At 43.2% G+C, this 12,275-nt stretch overlaps 1 protein-coding gene across 1 annotated transcript in view; it reads right to left on the bottom strand.

The window, feature by feature from the left end:
- Window positions 1-12,275, bottom strand: part of Fife (regulating synaptic membrane exocytosis protein fife) — a 969,278-nt gene that overhangs the window by 137,136 nt on the left and 819,867 nt on the right. Inside the window, exons 19-20 of the mRNA XM_068225089.1 lie at window positions 11,502-11,665; window positions 1,168-1,353 (exon numbers count right to left, since the gene is read on the bottom strand). Coding sequence (XP_068081190.1) covers window positions 1,168-1,353; window positions 11,502-11,665 — 350 coding nt within the window. The remainder of the gene's footprint in view (window positions 1-1,167; window positions 1,354-11,501; window positions 11,666-12,275) is intronic.

The raw sequence follows: 12,275 nt of genomic DNA, 5'->3' as shown, positions 1-12,275 counted from the left end.
CTTATAAAGATACTCATGCATGCGCACATCTGACACTCACAAGCACCTTCATTACGTTCTATCATAATTTTGTAACTATAATTTGCCCTTGGGCCTGGCTCAAAATATCATTGTCACTCAACACCTCAGCACCACGGAAAACCATTTTCAGGGCTACTGACAGTGAGGTTTGGATCCACTATCTCCCGAATGCAAGCTGGCAGCTATGTGACTCAAACCACGCGGCCACTTACTCGGTCCCGCTGTATTCCACGGATAATCCGCCCGCGGATAATCGACAGTCTACTGTAGTTTGTTAGTGACTAAACTAAAATTGTTTATCAGGTTGACTGGCATACTTTCTTCTTCTTTCTTAATCCGTTTACCCTCCAGGATTGGTTTACCCCTCGGACTCAGCGAGGGATTCCATGACTGACATACATGTTAGGAAATCGGCTGACTTTCTGTGTCTCACTCAATGAAGTTCTTTTGACTTCACTCACCTGGTTGCAAATATTGGATTTCAGTTCCTCAACGATGTTTTTTAAGGTTAACTGTTTATTTAGAGTCCGCCCTTCTACAGAACCATTTTGCATCAGGATCAACAGATAACTTTCCAAATTCGCTCTTTGTAACTTTAGCACAGAAATTGTGGAAGCATCCATCTTAATCACCATCACAAGATATATCTTTTCCTGTCGGTTTCACCTTTTTTTAACCACGGATTACAGAAAATGAGGTTACTCTATCTGTCGCCATTTTGATCCATTAGTGTAATATATGTTATGATTAGTATTCGACAGAGTGAAAAATGGAAACAAAAAGGAAACACTCAAAGGAAACAAAAACAGCAAGTTTATACCCACTGAGCCACTTCCAAGAACAACACACATTTGTTGACAACAGTGAAGGAGGGCGCACGCCGTAGCGCCACCCATATGAGCCGCCACTGAAAGAAGGCGTCTTCACAAACAATACTGTGGAGTTATGCAAGTATGATTTTTGAGGTCTGTTTGTGTAACCGTAATCCGAAAGATTACTTGCGTGAAATCATTGAAACTGGACATTTTCCCTCTTATTTAGGTCATATTCAAGATTAAACTCATTCATTTATGTTAGCATTAAAGAGGACATCTCCATGTTTTAAATTAGTACTACTGGAACAGTATACATAATGTTTCAGTTTACCTGAAAACGAGCGCTGTGATCCAAATTCAGCTCGCCTTATCATCCTCTGGGCCATCTCTCCAGCCAACGAGCCTCGGGGTGATACCTGTGGTGATTTGGCCATGCGCAACCCTCTGGGGTCCTCAAGGCGGTACCATACTGGACGGTCTTCCAAGAAAGCCTTCTGAAGATCCACTGTGCATTCACCTGTAATTGAGGAAATAATAATAGTAATAATAATAATAATAATAATAATAATAATAATAATAATAATAATAATAATAATAATAATAATAATAATAGTTTCGCCTCAGCTATTAAGTAGTTTTTTTTAATTTGATATAATATAGGCTGTGTCGACGTTCCATTTTACTCCACCAATGGTACAATAAAACAGTTCTCTGTTGGCGGTCTATGGCCGAAGTTTTGATTACTTTTATCGAGTAAACACCAAATGAAGTCCGCTTCTATGGTGTAGTGATAAGTATGGTTAGCTGCCACCCCCCAGGAGGCCCGGGTTCCATTCGCGGCTCTGCCACGACATTTGAAAAGTGGTACAAGGGCTGGAATGGGGTTTGCTCAGCCTCGAAGGTCAACTGAGTAGAAAGAGGTTCGATTTCCACCTCAGCTATTTTCGAAGAGTGGTTTTCCGTGGTTTCCCAATTCTCCTCCAGGTGAATGCCGGGATGGTACCTAACTTATGGCCACGGCCGCTTCTTTCCCTCTTCCTTGTCTATCACTTCCGATATTCACATCTCCTCCACAAGGTCCCTGTTAAGCATAGCACGTGAGGCTGCTTGGGCGAGGTACTGGTCCTCCTCCCCAGCTGTATCCCCCGACCCAATGTCTCACCCTCTAAGACACTGCCCTTGAGGTGATAGAGGTGGGATCCCTCGCTGAGTCTGAGGGAAAGACCAACCCTGAAGGGTAAACCGGTTAAGAAAAAAGAGAGAAAGAAAGAAATACCATATGGGTCAGGACACATCTTTTACATCCCGACATCGTACGAATGGATTTAATTCCGCCCTTCAAAAAATTGACTACCTCTGACGGGTTTGAACCAGCGATACTCGAATCTAAAGACCGACACTCTACCACTCATCCATAGAGGAACCTACTTCAGTTAAATTACAGGTACACGTACACTCTACCGCACAAAAAAAAAATTGCCGTCGCATAAGATGATTTTATTTCGAAATCCTCTTGTTTGAAATAGTATGAACATTTTGTGCAGGTGGTAGGATTTCAAGTATCATCTCTTCGTCCACTGGCTACCCACAGTTTACGAATATCATCGCTTTTCGACAATGTATCAAATTAAACATTTCTTTCTTAATTCTTAATCTGTTTACCCTCCAGGGTTGGTTTTTCCCTCGGACTCAGCGGGGGATTCCCACCTCTACCGCCTCGAGGGCTGTATCCTGGAGCGTGAGACAATTGGTAGGGGGATACAACTGGGGAGAATGACCAGTACCTCACCCAGGCGGCCTCACTTGCTGTGCTGAACAGGGGTCTCGGTGGGGGATGGGAGGATTGGAAGGAATAGACAAGGAAGAGGGAAGGAAGCGGCCGTGGCCTTAAGTTAGGTACCATCCCGGCATTTGCCTGGAGGAGAAGTCGGAAACCACGGGAAACCACTTCCAGGATGGATGAGGTGGGAATCGAACCCAGCTGTACTCATTTGAACCTCTCGAGGCTGAATGAACCCCGTTCCAGCCCTCGTACCACTTTTCAAATTTCGTGGCAGAGCCGGGAATCGAACCCGGGCCGCTTGGGTTGGCAGCTGTTCACGCTAACCACTACACCACAGAGGCGGACAAACATTTATTTGACGTCTATTTTTTGTGCGGTTGTGTATACATGTCCTTTCTTCTTGATCGAGATAAGATCAATAACTGAAAAGTCTATTAGTCATTCTATGTGGTTCAGAGGGGAGCTTCAACCTGGGCTCTTGCTTACAGAGCCACGTCCTGTGCATCTCTGATCCACATACCTGTGTAACAATAACAAAACTTTTGCTTTTGCTAGTTGCTTTACGTCGCGCCGACACAGATAGGTCTTATGGCGACGATGGGACAGGAAAGGCCTAGGAATGGGAAGGAAGCGGCCGTGGCCTTAATTAAGGTACAGCCCCAGCATTTGCATGGTGTGAAAATGGGAAACCACGGAAAACCATCTTCAGGGCTGCCGACAGTGGGGTTCGATCCTACTCTCTCCCGAATACTGGATACTGGCCGCACTTAAGCGACTGCAGCTATCGAGCTCGGTAATAACAAAACTACCGGGTACTTAAAAGTCATTCTCTTCGTATATAAGATAACATATTCCCTTCGATGTGCAGCTGTCCGAGTACTCTCCGTACCCCTGTTATTGATCACTACATATGTATAACCTGAAAGGACATCATAGTATAGTATCTGGATCCATGCCTAAATTGTCACTGTCCTTCTTTGTTAATCCTCATCCCCCTCTCCTTCATGCGCGCAACTCTGCTGTATAAACTCCCAAGACTGCGGACTCCCTTGTACTTCTTTGTGAAGTGCGATATGTCGCATGCTCATGAGAAAATAACACTCTTTTTTTTTTTTGCTATTTGTTTTACGTCGCACCGACACAGATAGGTCTTATGGCGACGATGGGACAGAAAAGGGCTAGGAATGGGAAGGGTGCGTCCGTGGCCTTAATTAAGGTACAGCTCCGGCATTTGCCTGGTGTGAAAATGGGAAACCACGGAAAACCATCTTCAGGGCTGCCGACAGTGGAATTCGAACCCACTATCTCCAGGATGCGAGCTCACAGCTGCGCGCCCCTAACCGCACGGCCAACTCGCCCGGTAACACACTTGTACTAGAGACGGCATTTGAAAATTGTGACGGCAGGCTACACTCACTGCTCCACGTCGTTGTCAGATAATTCATTCACACGAGTTGGTCTAAATTCTTTCATGTGCAAATCGTTCTATCATTGCAAGTTATAAATTTCACATTCCGTATTGAACTACGTACAAGCTCATGAGAGAATTATCTCGTAGAAGTCCACCTTTTCGATACAATTTGTGATTGATCAGAAATCAAAACCGATGTTACATAATGGGATAACCGGACATGTTTCGCCTAAATATATTAAGCATCTTCAGCCGTGATGTCTTAATCCTAAAATTGAAATGCTTAAAACACTATATAAAATGGCTTGTGGCACTGAAAGAACTATCACAACAACAACAACAACAACAATAATAATAATAATAATAATAATAATAATAATAATAATCGTATGGCCTCAGCTACCGTGTGCAGACATTTCAATTTGACGCCATCTGGCTGTCTGCTCGTCAATTTCGACGATCTGTTTTACTGTAGGCCCACTACATGGCAGACCGAGTAAACCGAAACTCTCTTGGGCGTCTGTGGCTGAGATTTAATGAATTTTGTGGGGTAAACACCAAATGTGTCACCAGAGATCTTTTACATGCCAACACCGTACGACATGGAGTGTCGAATGGACTTTTTTCCGCCCTTCAAAAATCCGACTACCTCTGCCGGGTTTGAACCCGCTGTCTTGGGATCCGGAGGCCGACACCCTACCACAAAAATACACATTTACATAAAATGAACATTTAGGTGCACTTGACATTTGTGTACCGTATGCCGGCCCCGTGGTGTAGGGGAAGCGTGCCTGCCTCTTACCCGGAGGCCCCGAGTTCGATTCCCGGCCAGGTCAGGGTTTTTTACCTGGACCTGAGGGCTGGTTCGAGGTCCACTCAGCCTACGTGATTAACTGAGGAGCTATCTGACGGTGAGATAGCGGCCCCCGGCTAGAAAGCCAAGATTAACGGCCGAGAAGATTCGTTGTGCTGACCAGACGACACCTCGTAATCTGCAGGCCTTCGGGCTGAGCAGCGGTCGCGTGGGGTTTGGTTTACTTTTTGACATTTGTGTTATTATCTTAAAACTTCTTTGGATAAAATGACGCTTTTTCTTGTCGTCATGTATTGTTGAACGTGGTATATTAAGTTCAGCTGCTCGTTTCCGATTCAGTTGGGGACCGCTCAATTGACTGAGCGACGTGGGCACATGTTTCCTCTCCCGTCTTCTTACGTCCAGTAAGCGCGGCATGTCATTGAAGCAAACGTACATTTCCTCTAATCAAGCGGGGCTGCTTTGCGTGGTGGGTCCTTGCTAGAACGATCTTTAAACGCACCCATTATCCGTGTTATTGTTTACGCTGTGTGTGATCGTTCGTCCACCCACAAACATGCTACTAACCGTTCCTTAACGGTGTAGCTGTGTCCGCGCACATCAAGCATGGCTTCACAACTGAAATGCTCGGTGACCTTCAAAGTAGGGATACCAATCCGACAACATAAATTACGCTAACAGTGCTCTGTGTAATTCCTATCCTTCCTGCAGTTTACAAACGAAACTGAAAACCTCTGCCTCTGTGATATCAAGGGTACGGGAAATTCTCGGACACATAATTTTATGCCACAAACATTATTAGTTCCAGGTTTTGACCACCAGGCGAAAATACGGTGCTGTAAGCAGTGGCAGGTCGCCGAAAAAGGCAGGAAAGATCAAACACATGATAACGGAGTTTCTGGCACGCTCGTTAAGATTTATATTTACAAACACTGTTCGATTTGGCCTACCAACTCAGCAACATGCTGCATCCGTAACACGGCATGGTCGACAGTTGTTCGCAACATATCGCGTGAAATCAGAACGACATGTCGCTTTATGCTAGTTCTTAGAACAGGCAGAGGCCGGGTATGTCCGCGATAGACACGATCCTTCAAATATCCTCACAACAAGAAGTCGCATAGATTTAGTTCGGGAGATACTGAAGGTCACGCATCTGGAAAATGCCCCACATGATGCGGTTGTTACTGAAGGTTTCTAGCAGAAAATCTTTCACCTGGCGAGCGACATGTGTTTGTCCCCATCTTGCATGAAAATAACGGTGTCGTCATAATTGCGATTTTGCACAGCTGGAATTACATGTTGCACAAAGAGATCCCTATAACGTGCAGATAGCATTGTACACCTAACAGGCTCACGGCGGGACATCTCAAAGGAGAACGTACAAAGAATGAAGCAGCTTGTAAAACCACAGCAGTCACGTAAACTGAATGCAATGGTTGTTCCTGAAACAACCAAGGAACTGAAACAACTCTACACAATTCCACTGGCAGAACATTCTGACGCCAGTTACGGAAAATTGCACATTCTGGCTGCTTACAGCGCCATATTTTCACCTGGTGGCAAGCCTTGGAACGAATTTTTTTTTTTGAATGATTCGCGAGCGCTTTGCTTATTTAGCATATCTACCAAATTTCAGACTCCTACGATCATTACAGCCCGTGCTGGACACCGTCACTTTAATTGCGGACACCCGGTACCTATAGGCCTACTATAGACCTTCAGCGTTATTAGAATAATCGTGGTTTTGATGCGGAAGCGAAGATCTTCATGTAACATCAAATTTTCCAGTAGTTCGTTTCATTTCTCACTACATTAACCTAAAAGACTCTCGTCTATGATCATGATAGACACGTACAACTGCAAACATGCTTGTTTGCTTGCTTTCTTTCATTAATTCAATGAAGTAGGAAAGATAAAGGAAAGGGGACGTAAAATATTTTGGATGCTAGATATCGTAACATCTACAACAAAATATTTGGCCGAATGGTCAGCGTCGGGGCTTTTGGTTCAGAGGATACTGAATTCGATTCCCGGTCAGGTTGGGGACTTTACGTGTATCTGGTTTATTCCTCTTGCTCGGAGATTGAGTATTTGTGTTTGTCTCAAAACACTCCTCTTACAAGCGCATAAACACGTAATAGTGACTGCACCCCTCCGCACAGATTTGTTTTCAGAAAGGGCATCGCGTAAAACGGAGTCAAATACACGCACATGACACATTTCGCACCTGCGACCCCACCGGGCTGTGGAAAAAGTGGCGAAAGGAGAAGAAGAATCAAATAAACCCCCGTTAATGTGATTATGCCTGTATGTAGAGATTTACTACAGTATCGGAATGTACTGTACTATGTACTATCCTTAGTCCTGGGGGAGAGAAAGAAAATGAAAGAAAATATTTCTCTGTTTTCAGTGGTGCAGTCGGTTAGACGTCCTTCGGTTGTCAATAAGCGGGCCTGATCTCGGGTTAGGTCGATGACGTTTGAGGATGTTGAAATGTGACAACTCACGTGCTATTGGCTTCTGTCACATTAAAGGACTTCTGCGAAAGAAAATTCCGGCCCGATGGTGTCTTTTAAAATCGATAGACCCTACCAATTGAAGAGACGGTAAAACATGAGCATTATTTCAAAATTCCTACACCAATATCTTAAAACGTAGAGTAATTTTAGGAAGTTGAAAGCCATTTTTAAAAAAGAAATAGAAAGTACTTACGGAAACGAACGTGATTGCTTCACGTTTATGCCCGGCTCCATAGCTAAATGGTTAGAGTGCTGGTCTTTCGTCACAGGGCCCCCAGGTTCGATTACCGGCAGGGTCGGGCATTTTAAGCATCATTGGTTAATTCCGCTGGCACGGGGGCTGGCTGTATGTGTCATCTTCATCATAATTTTATCCTCATCATGACACGTAGGTCGCCTACGGGAGTCAATTCAAAAGATCTGCACTTGGCGAGCCGAACATGTCCTCGGACACTCCCGGCATTAAAATTAATCCGCCATTTCATGTTACTATCTATTCAAAATATTTAATAATAATAATAATAGTAATAATAATAATAATAATAATAATAATAATAATAATAATAATGTTATTTATTTACTTACCACTAACTGCTTTTACTGTTTTCGGAGATGCCACCGTGCCGGAATTTTGTCCCGCAGGATTATTTTCATGTACCGGTACCTCTGCCGAAATGAGGCTGACGCATTTGAGCATAAACTGAGCCAGGATCGAACCCGCCAACTTGAGCTCAGAAGTCCAGCGCCCTACCACCTGAATTACCCAGCACGGCAAAATTTTCCTCTGTGCTGACTAAATTTTATTACCGAGTAATGTAACACATCCTTATGAAATATATCAGCACTAGTACAGTAAAGAGTATTGGGAAGGAGAAGCGCAGTAGCGTAGGCAGGATCAGCAGATTGGGGGTGGGGGGCGTTGCTGACAGAACATAATAGAAGTGTGTGTGCGTGTGTGGTGCGCGCATGCAAGACTAGCCATTATAAGGACAGTGATAAAAAACCAAACCAAACCCTATGGCACTACAGCCCTTGAAGGGCCTTGGTCTACCAAGCGACCGCTGCTCAGTCCGAAGGCCTGCAGATTGCGAGGTGTCGTGTGGTCAGCACAACGAATCCTCTCGGCTGTTATTCTTGGCTTTCGAGACCGGGGCCGCTATCTCACCGTCAGATAGCTCCTCAATTCTAATCACATAGGCTGAGTGGACCTCGAACCAGCCCTCAGGTCCAGGTAAAAATCCCTCACCTGGCGGGGGAATCGAACCCGGGTCCTCCGGGTAAGAGGCAGGCACGCTACCACTACAACACGGGGCTGGCTATAAGGACAGTGATACAAGTGAATTATGTTGCTATTCAGATTGCAGTACACTACAGAACCTTACATTGAAATACAGAACAAGAACAATACGATCAAGGTCAACAGTTTTACAGCGAATTGTACATTCAGTTTACAATCCAAAATACAATTTTTGAGGCTTCTTAGAAAATAGATTCAATAGATCTGTTGGTTTTACAGTTAAGTCTCTGAATGTTTGTTTAGTTGATTGTTTATTGTCAGTTTCTTTTGTATTAATTTTTGTAAAAATTCCATGTGGGGTGTTTCTAACCCCCCGTCCTGGCTACGCCCCTGGGATAAGGTAGGCCTAATACTCTGAGATAACATGTGATATTTCGTGCAGTAAGTTACATAACGGCAAGGGCGTAGCCCAGGGGGTGTTACTGGGGGTTAGAACCCCCCATGGAAATTTTACAAAAATAAAATAAACAGAAATGACAATAAACTAAATAGACATTCAGCGACATAATTGTAGAACCAACAGATCTGTTGAATATATTTTCTAAGAAACATCGAAAATTGATGTTAGTTTGTAAACTGAACAGACCATTCGCCGTAAAACTGTTGACGTTGATCGTATTGTTCTTGTTCTGTATTTTAATGTAAGATTTTACAGTGTACTGCAGTCTAAATATCAAGATAATTCTCTTGTATCAGTGTCCTTACAATGACAAGTACTACATGCGCGCACCACAAACGCACAAGCACTTTCATTATGTTCTATCATCAAACTGTACCCCCTCCCCTCGCCTGGTCGATCCTGACTACGCTACTGCATAACGACAAGGTACTCTTAGACTAAAAACATGTTGGAGTAATTCATCTCGCCGTGAATCACGCCACGCATCTCGCTGTGCACCTCGCACCTCATCTCAGCATAACATACTGAAGCATTTCTCCTCGCCACTCTTCCCGTTGTTAAATACAGTGAGTAATATAATTTAGTCAGACAGCAAAATAGGAAAGTTACAATAATTGGAGCACCGAGTTCGATAGCTGCAGTCGTTTACGTGCGGCCAGTATCCAGTATTCGGGAGATAGTAGGTTCGAACCCCACTATCGGCAGCCCTGAAAATGGTTTTCCGTGGTTTCCTATTTTCACACCAGGCAAATGCTGGGGCTGTACCTTAATTAAGGCCACGGCCGCTTCCTTCCCACTCCTAGGCCTTTCCTATCCCATCGTCGCCATAAGACCTATCTGTGTCGGTGCGACGTAAAGCAACTAGCAATTTAAAAAAATTGGAGCATATAAAATCAGAGTGATGGTGGAACTTTCTGGAGCTCAGTAGTTTACAAATTAATGGAAAAACTAGCACTAAATATCCTTGCTGAAGAATTTCTCCCGCGTTCGAATATGAGAATTTATTGAAACCATATGCTCCCAAACTTCTAGATGATCGTATTGTTCTTATTCTGTATTTTAATGTAAGATTTTACAGTGTACTGCAGTCTAAATATCAAGATAATTCTCTTGTATCAGTGTCCTTACAATGACAAGTACTACATGCGCGCACCACAAACGCACAAGCACTTTCATTATGTTCTATCATCAAACTGTACCCCCTCCCCTCGCCTGGTCGATCCTGACTACGCTACTGCATAACGACAAGGTACTCTTAGACTAAAAACATTTTCTCGTTTCTTTTCAACATTTATCTTGAACGCATCTGTTATGGTACGAATAGTGACGCTAATTCCATTTAACAGTTTCGCGGAAAGCATCGCTTATTAATCGCGTCTTATCCACGGGTACAGTGTTACGACACAATATTTAATAAGAAACTGTCGGTGGCACGAAAAACGGTGGAATGCAACCGCGGAATTCTATCCGCGAAATGAGAATATTACATAAAGCAACAGAAACTTTCTGGGACTGCAGAAGCTATTGTTAAAGCTATTTGATTTCTCCATAATACAGTAATTGACAGAGGGAATAAACAAATGACATTGCAGAGATCCCATCCTCCAGAGTGATGTCCGAGTTCGAATGTTTCAGTTCTTTAATTTATTATTTCCTGTTAAGTAAAAGTTACAATAATTAGGTGCAATTTTCATGAAGTTCTAAATATACAGTACTTTCGCAGGCATTTAAAAGTTTCCGTGTTTGGCATTATCATTGAGATCAAATACGTAATCATTAATTATTCTATTATTTTAAAAATGTTTGATGTATCTATTGTAGAATTTGTAGGTGTAATAGGTTATATCATTACAGCTGATAAATAAATTATATTACGTTTGATTTACATTTTGACTCAATTTCTCGTTTCATTTTTCCTTAATTGCATTCATGAGTAAACAGAACGAAATAAATGCAAGCCAATATAGAGAACTATTCATCATTGTTACCTGTGGCACCACAGTTAGCTACAACCTCTTTTCAACATTTATCTTGAACGCATCTGTTATGGTACGAATAGTGACGCTAATTCCATTTAACAGTTTCGCGGAAAGCATCGCTTATTAATCGCGTCTTATCCACGGGTACAGTGTTACGACACAATATGACCATCAATATGACAGCAGTGCGTCATCGCACAGAGGAGGCGATGACGTAACCTTGTGACAACCAATCACAACGCGAGGTCCAGGCAGCTGCATCCTGAAATATCAAACCAATTTGATTCCTGGTGAACGGCGAGGTGCGTGGTGTGGTGTGCAACTCCAACATGTTTCGACTCATTTGCTACTGCTGGTTTTTTCTCTCAAGGACACACAGCGAGGTGCGTGGCGAGGGGCGCGGTGAGATGAACAATTCCAACATGTTTACACCCTTAGTTCGTGAGGTTAGTTACTCACCCAGAAAGACGCTCTCGCGATCAGGGCAGTAGTCCCACAGAGTTGCTTCGATGGTCCGCTCCATTAGACTCTCTCCAGGGACGTTGGGGAAATCCAGCGTAGCATTCCACATGGGGTTATGCGTTGGTTCGGCCACGTTCGTCTTAGCCATGCAGTGTTCACCACTGCAACATAGCATTGTATTTCCCTAGTACTCTTCAGCTAAATGACAAGAATTTTCTGATAACTATTAATGTTAATTATTGATATGAAGGGCATGGACTAGATTTCAATCAATGTAACAATAATAATAATAATAATAATAATAATAATAATAATAATAATAATAATAATAATAATAATATTAAAAAGTGTCTGTCCTGAAACACTAAAATGAAGCACTACCGGGCAGTCATCCGCCCTGAAGCCTTATATGTTTTAGAATATCTAATATTCAGCAGAAAGTGGCTCATGGGCAAGATCAAAATACAGGAGAGAAAAATATTGAGGAAAATATTAGGGCCAGTCAATGAAGGAAATTAATACAAGAGCTCTACAAATACCGAGAAAAAATCACGGACTTGGCCAGAAAGAGACGCCTAGCATTTTATTGACGCGTCTACAGGATCCATCATGCCAGATTGACCAACCAGCTTCTCGTTTACTGGCAAAAGAGAAAGATCAAGTTCCCATGGTTGATGGAGGTAAACAAAGATCTGCAGGAACTGGGAGGAACAGAAAGAGACTTAAAAGACCGGACATCTTTCAGGAGGAGGCTTATAAAGGAGGTTCCGG

The sequence above is a fragment of the Anabrus simplex genome, chromosome 1, assembly GCF_040414725.1.
Source record: "Anabrus simplex isolate iqAnaSimp1 chromosome 1, ASM4041472v1, whole genome shotgun sequence".
NCBI lineage: Eukaryota > Metazoa > Arthropoda > Insecta > Orthoptera > Tettigoniidae > Anabrus > Anabrus simplex.
This window is presented reverse-complemented; position numbering and strand designations above follow the sequence as displayed.